General features: G+C 36.5%; 1 protein-coding gene across 1 annotated transcript; it reads left to right on the plus strand.

Annotated features, from left to right (window-relative positions):
* LOC110263730 lies at positions 1,505 to 6,161 on the plus strand. Its single transcript, XM_021105495.1, has 4 exons — positions 1,505 to 2,267; positions 2,457 to 2,752; positions 3,039 to 3,418; positions 6,021 to 6,161. Exons 1-4 carry the CDS (start codon positions 1,882 to 1,884, stop codon positions 6,159 to 6,161), a joined length of 1,203 nt encoding a protein of 400 aa, XP_020961154.1. The 5' UTR covers positions 1,505 to 1,881.

The following is a 6,778-nucleotide window of genomic DNA, read 5'->3' on the forward strand; positions in this document are numbered from 1 at the left end:
GGGGATTGCCTAAGAGCATCATTAGTGATCGAGATCCACGCTTCACAGGACGACTATGGACAGAGCTGTTCAAACTCCTTGGGTCGGAGCTTCATTTCTCAACAAGCTTCCATCCTCAAACCGATGGGTAGACTGAGAGAGTGAATGCCTTACTTGAGTGTTACTTGAGGCATTTTGTAAGCGCTAATCAGAAGGATTGGACAAAACTCCTAGACATTGCTCAATTCTCATACAATCTGCAAAGGAGTGAGTCTACAGGGAAGAGCCCATTCGAGATTTTGACTGGACAACAGCCGCTTACACCTCACTCTCTTTCTTCCTCTTACTCAAAGAAGAGCCCTGGAGCTTATCATATGATTAAGTCATGGGAAGAACAAGCAGATGTCACTCGTTCTTACCTCGACAAAGCTGCCAAGAGGATGAAGAAATGGGCAGATAAGAAGAAGAGGCATGCAAGCTATCAAGTGGGAGACAAGGTAATGATCAAACTTCTTCCACAACAATTCAAAGCCTTTCGCAAGGTTCATAAGGGCTTAATCCGCAAATACGAAGGGCTATTTGAGATCATTGGACGTGTTGGGGAGGTTGCTTACAAAGTACAACTCCCTCCCTCTATGAAGATCCACCCGGTCTTCCATGTGAGTATGCTTAAACCATATCATGAGGACCAAGACGAAACGAGTAGAGGTAACTCGAGTCGTGCTCCGCCTGTGGTGATTAGATCTTTTGACAAAGAAATCGAAGAGATCCTAGCTAATCGCGTCGTGCGACGAAGAGGAGTACCACCAAGTATCTAATACTTGATCAAGTGGAAAGGACTCCCGATAACCGAAGCTAGCTGGGAAGCTCGTGAAGATCTGTGGCAATTCCAAGAACACCTAGAGCGCTACCATGAACAAAACGTGACGAGGACGTTTGCTCATTAGGTGGGGGAGAATGTCACGGAAAATTTTAGAAGGTTAGATTTAACAGTGTTTGTATAGTTTTCTGGAGTGTTTGAGAATGCTCTAGATGGTTTCGGAACGTTCTAGAATGTCCTAGAAGGTCCCGGAATACCCTAGAAGGTTCTAGAAGACTCTGGAAGGTCATAGAGTATTCTAGAAGGGTGTAGATGTATATAAAAGTATAAAGAGTGGTATGGAATAATCTAGAAACATTTAGAAAGTTGTGGTAGGATAGATATTTTTAAAGAAGGTTCTAGATGATTAATCTAGGCCATTGATTAGATTTAATCCTAACCATCCATTGAGGAGGTGGATGGCTATAAATAGGAGATGAGAGTTAGTGTGAGTATGTGAATCATTTGTAACCACCCTTGAGTAATAAAGTGTTCTTTCACCAAAACTTCCTTTCTCTTGTGTTCTCTTGTGTTCTTAGCTTTCTTGCTAAGTATTGAGGGTTAGGCTTACTTGGTCTTAACTCAAGAGGTTGAGTAAGTTCGAGTGTCGGCACGGTAGCGTTGGAGTGTGTCCAAGGCCGTGACAGTGGGCTTATAAAGAAATTAAATTTGAATAGAATAACAATGCAACTCTCATCAAGGCAGGTAACCAATTAACGAATTTGTTTTAGGAAATGGCGGCAAATGATGTTCCTAACGATGGAATGGATGGAAGGAATCGTCGAAAGCATTACTAGGCAGTTTCCAAGCACACTCTGAGCCAATTGGAATTTCTAATGTCCCAAGAAAACTCCGTGAAGGTAACAAGAACGCTTTCATGCCAAAGACCATTTCCATCGGCCCTCGGTACAAGGGAGCTAGAAGGGACCTAATGAAATGGCAAAACATCAAATTGCACTCCATGCAATCTCTTCTTCATCGAAGACCAAACAAACCAGCAAAAACAAAGCTCCAAGAATGCATGGAATGACCTTGCGAATATCATGTTGTCTGGCGCTGGTTTCTTGCTTGAGCTTCTCATTAGTTCTTCAAAGGAATTCAATGAAAAACTTAAAAGCCGGTTGGCGCCTCCCAATCCGGATGGCGAAGTAAAGAGAACAGGGGAGGTAGTGACTGATTTGTTGGTGTTGGAGAACCAAATACCGCTTATGATTCTCCATAAGTTGTCTGAAATAATTTTAGTTGAGGATGATATTTCAATTGAAAGTTTGGCACTGAATTTCTTTGGCTACATCCCGGACGAAAGATTTAAGCCGGACTTTAACCCTGGTGTTGCGTCTCGTCACTTTCTTGAACTTATCCACTCCTACATCTCTGAAGATAGTGAAGAAGAGGAAGGAGAGCAACAGGATCAGAGAAACGAGGACAGGTGCATTTTTATTCCGTTTTACAATTTCAAAATCTCCGACTGCATATTATTTTTTCAAAGGTATCTAAGGTCTAATAATTACATATATATGAACTATAATTACAGTTTTAGTTACAATTTTTTAAAACTTGTTATAATTTATAATTAAGACAAGTTTGAGTCTGAAGAGAACATCCTATGAACATACAGGTGTAGGTGTATTCCGATCAACAGTATTAAATCTGTTAACTTCCAAAAGGTATTGAATACCTGTGCCAATTGTGCTTCCGTTTGTGGTTATGATGTGGAAGATGCGAAGGGGATCAGAGAAGAGACTATCGATGCTGCCAGCAATGTTCAGCAACTTACTTCCTATGCTCAACTCAATCGATGTGTTCCCATTCTTGCAGGTGCTGGGGTTACAATAATCAAAACTATACACAGGAAGTTTTATTTTTTTTATTTTTTTTGTGATGATCCGCTCTTTATTATTGGATATAAAAAGTGTTATCTACATACCAAAATCAATTATTTATTTGTGTAATTTAATTTATTTTTTAATCATTATAGATATACATTAAAATCAACTACTAAAATTATTTATTCGTATAGAATACACATTATTGAAATATAAAATATAAATTAAAATGAGTTAAACTACTTATATATTTATACACAAATACATGATAGCTGATTTTATTTATCATACTAGTCACATAGCATGTACCTAATTTTAATTAGTTTTAAACTTTTTACACGCAATTTATTAAGTTTGATTACCTGCACCTATAGGTAACGAGAAAAAGCATGAGAATCCAACTCAAGGACCAAATGAAATAAGGGGCTTCAACTTTAACATAAAATTTCAGAGGACCAATGGGACTCTGGAAATTCTACAGCTTCACATCACAAAATCAACAGAAGTGACGTGGTGGAATCTCATTACATGGGAGCAAGGCCACAGCGGATTCAGTTGCAAACACAAGTGTACTTGGGCTGCATTATTTTTCAACGGCTTAATGTGTTGCGAAAACGATGTTCAACTTCTCAAAGATAAACAAGTGATAATGGATCACTTGGACTTAGGTAACCGCAAATTGTTGGAGTTCTTCCGTTCCATCGTCCATGGAGTTAATTCTGACAAGGCAAGTGATTCTCCTTACTGGAAAATGGTTAGCGTGATTAACTCCTATCGCGGCACATGTTGCCTCGGCATAAAAAAAATACTCCATAATACCGCGCCATTCTTGGATCCTAACGGTTTTTCGCCACTTTGACCGGCTTGTGTTGCGCGGTTACAACCTTCTCATTGGAATGATATCTCTTTACGCTCTTATGCAGACCATCTATACTATCCTCGGCTACTATGAACATCAAAAGTGAGAAATTTTGGTCAAATGTTTTTGCCGCCTCCTCGCTCCCTACCTCGCTGCCCCCCCACCCTTACCACCACCTCCTCCTCCCGGAGGCGTTCAATAATTTTGTGTTCTTTTATTTCCAAATAAAAAGAATCGACTATTTATGTAGATGTAAATGTGAACATAATGTAAAGTGGAGTATCTCATTTACTAAAATGAGTTTGTGGAAGTATTTTCGTTAGAATAGGCAGTAAAAATAACTTCAACTATATTTTACTGTATGATCTATTTAATGTTCAAACTGTAAGGGTTTTACAATGTATGATAAGTACTTTGTGATGAGAGAATTAGAAAAAAGAAAGTAAAGAAATCAGATAATAGAGAAGGGATGAAAAATTTTATGCAGTAATTTACTGCAGGAGCAATCTGAATTAGAATGAATGACTAAAGATCGACACAAGGCTATAGTTGGACTCCAGAAAGCTAAACCTAATAGAACTATAATTAATCAAACCATTTTCTAACCAATTTTTACTGATCAACCTTGGGTTTCTTGTTTTGAAGTCAATCAATTATGCTGTGTACTAACACCTCCCTCAAATTAATAGTTGGCATAGGAATAACTCTCAATTTGAACTTCAACCTTTCAAATGTTGTTTCCGTGAGAGGTTTAGTCAACAAATCTGTCACTTGATCAGTTTCTGGCACATGGACAACATGAAGTAGTTTCTTTTAAATTTTGTCTCGAATCAACTGAACTTCATGCTGAAAATGTTTTGTCTTATTGTGTAAGATAAAATTTATCATAAGTAATACAGTGTTGAGGTTGTCACAGTAAATTATTGGTGGAGTATTCAACTTTACATCTAATTCATCAAGCAAATTCTGCAACCATTCCATTTATGCTTCACAAGATATCAGGCTCCGAAACTCAGTTTCAGTAGAGAATCTTAAAATAGTTACTTATTTGCTACAAGACCAAGAAATCAGAGCACCAAGGTGCACACAGTAACCTAACACTAACCTGTGATCCTCAACGTCTACTGTCCAATCCGAGTCAGAAACACCATAAACCTCATGTCATCACTCTTATGTAGAACCAGACCATGATGCTTGGTGCCTTGCACATATCTCAGAACTCTCTTCACTGCCTTCCAATGTGCCAGCAACAAACTATGCATAAATTAACTAATTTTACTCACTGCAAAAGATAAAATTGATCTACACTACAAGAAAAATACTGAACACAGTTGGATTTAAAAATGCAGAGTAGTGGAAATTTACTGGTAGTGAAGATGTCGAATTCATCAGGTTAAATTATTATTGGCGGATTTACGTTTTCGACGGTAAATTAGCCGGTGATAATTGGAGAAAAATAAAAAATAGGCGTGTAAGTTAGTATCAGATTTATCGTCGGATAAATCCGCCGATAAACCCATTTAGTGAAAACGCTGTGTTCTGTACTGTTGGATTTTTTTTAATGTAATTTTGCCTTAAATTCGAAATGCTAATGCTCTCCCCTTTCATTTCGAATTTCTCTCTTTACCCGTTCTTCTCCCGCTCTCTCTCTAACCCTATTGCTCCCTATCGCTCCGTCAGCCCCCACCGCCGCCTCCTCTCTCTCTCTAACCCTTTCCTCCCTCCCTCTCACCGTCATCCAGTTTTGTCAGCTGCCACCAACAGCGCCGTCCACCACAAACATTCTCCCATCTACTTCTGTTTCTGTTCAGCGCCGGCCACCACGAACATTCTCCCGTCTACTTCTGTTTCTGTTCTTGTTAAATTTAGAATTAGTTTAGATTTTAGTTGTTAATTAGTATTATGATTTAGTTAGAAATATTTTTTGTGTTTAGTGAATTGACGTGGTTAAGATAGGATTAGATTAGGATATTAGATTTTTGTGAGTTCTAATGTTGTAATGATGTGATATTGTTGTTATTGTACCGCTGATTTTGAATTGGAATTGAATTTAGTAAATTGGTGATGCTCAAACTTAAATGCATATATTTCACATAATTTAAATAAGCATATTGCTAAATATTTGTGAAGTTGGTTAAACTTACTTTTATACGGGTCAATTTTTGGTTAAACTAATTTTATCTGTGTAATTAAATAATTTATTTTCTATCATATTTTCAATATGTTTTAAGAATAAAAATGACAGTAAATTAAAAAAAATTAAATATGCGATCATTTTAAATTACTTATGAATGATTTTTTATTTGCATACGGACAAAATTATACATGTAGTAATATATATATTGCTAAATGTTTGTGAAGTTAGAATATGCACTTAGTAATATATATTGCTAAATGTATTTCTTTAACTAAGTTTAACGTAGTTTATTTTGATTAAGCATTTTGAATGATGTTACGAATATGTTTAGCACATTTTTAATTGGTATGCTCTTTGCAGACAACAGATAGAGGTGTTGCAGATCAGCCTAGTGGTTGTGGTAAAGAAAGGATTTCTGCCAATACCCCTAGAAATTCTAGATCTTCTCTCTCTAATCCAACTACTCCGATGATGTCACAGGTTGCGGATGCATCGGAATAGCCATTCATCATGGTGCCTAATTCACTATAGTTTGAAACAACTTGGGATCTTCGAATTTTTTCAAACATGTGGACATTAATTGAAGAGAGGATACCATAAGATTAGGCATTTGCACTAGCTCGTCCCATGCCTAATTTAAATAATAAATCTATAACATATTTTGTTTGTAAAAGATAAATTTGTACTTGTTCAGTTTTAGTCACTTCTATTCCTAAAAAATAACTTAATTCTCCCAAGTCTTTCAAAGAAAAAACTGAATTCAATCTGTTTATCATATTTTGTACAACAGTAGCATTATTCCCTGTTATAATTATATCAATGTCGCATAAAATCATAATGAAGAAAGTTATCTTATTTAGCATTAACAAAACCAAAGGAATGTAAGGTAGAACTAAGCTTAAGAAATTATTCTCTTGGAGATTGTTTTAAGCCATAGAAAGATTTTTCTAGTTTGCAAACATGTGTATCACTGTGAACTTCAAAATCAATTGGCTATTTCATGTAAATAATTTGATGCAAGTCACTATTTAAAAATGTATTATTAAAATCAAACTGTCTAATAACTTAGTTTCTAGTCAAAGTTAAACTTAAAATCAATCTGACTGTTGCAAGTTTTG

Source organism: Arachis ipaensis, chromosome B06, assembly GCF_000816755.2.
Source record: "Arachis ipaensis cultivar K30076 chromosome B06, Araip1.1, whole genome shotgun sequence".
Classification (NCBI taxonomy): Eukaryota; Viridiplantae; Streptophyta; class Magnoliopsida; order Fabales; family Fabaceae; genus Arachis; species Arachis ipaensis.

Coding starts and splice junctions, on each gene's coding strand:
- LOC110263730 (XM_021105495.1), top strand. CDS start 1,882: ATGTTGTCTGGCGCTGGTTTCTTGCTTGAGCTTCTCATTAGTTCTTCA. Junction 2,268..2,456: donor GATCAGAGAAACGAGGACAG/GTGCATTTTTAT, acceptor ATGAACATACAG/GTGTAGGTGTATTCCGATCA. Junction 3,419..6,020: donor ATTCTCCTTACTGGAAAATG/GTTAGCGTGATT, acceptor TGCTCTTTGCAG/ACAACAGATAGAGGTGTTGC.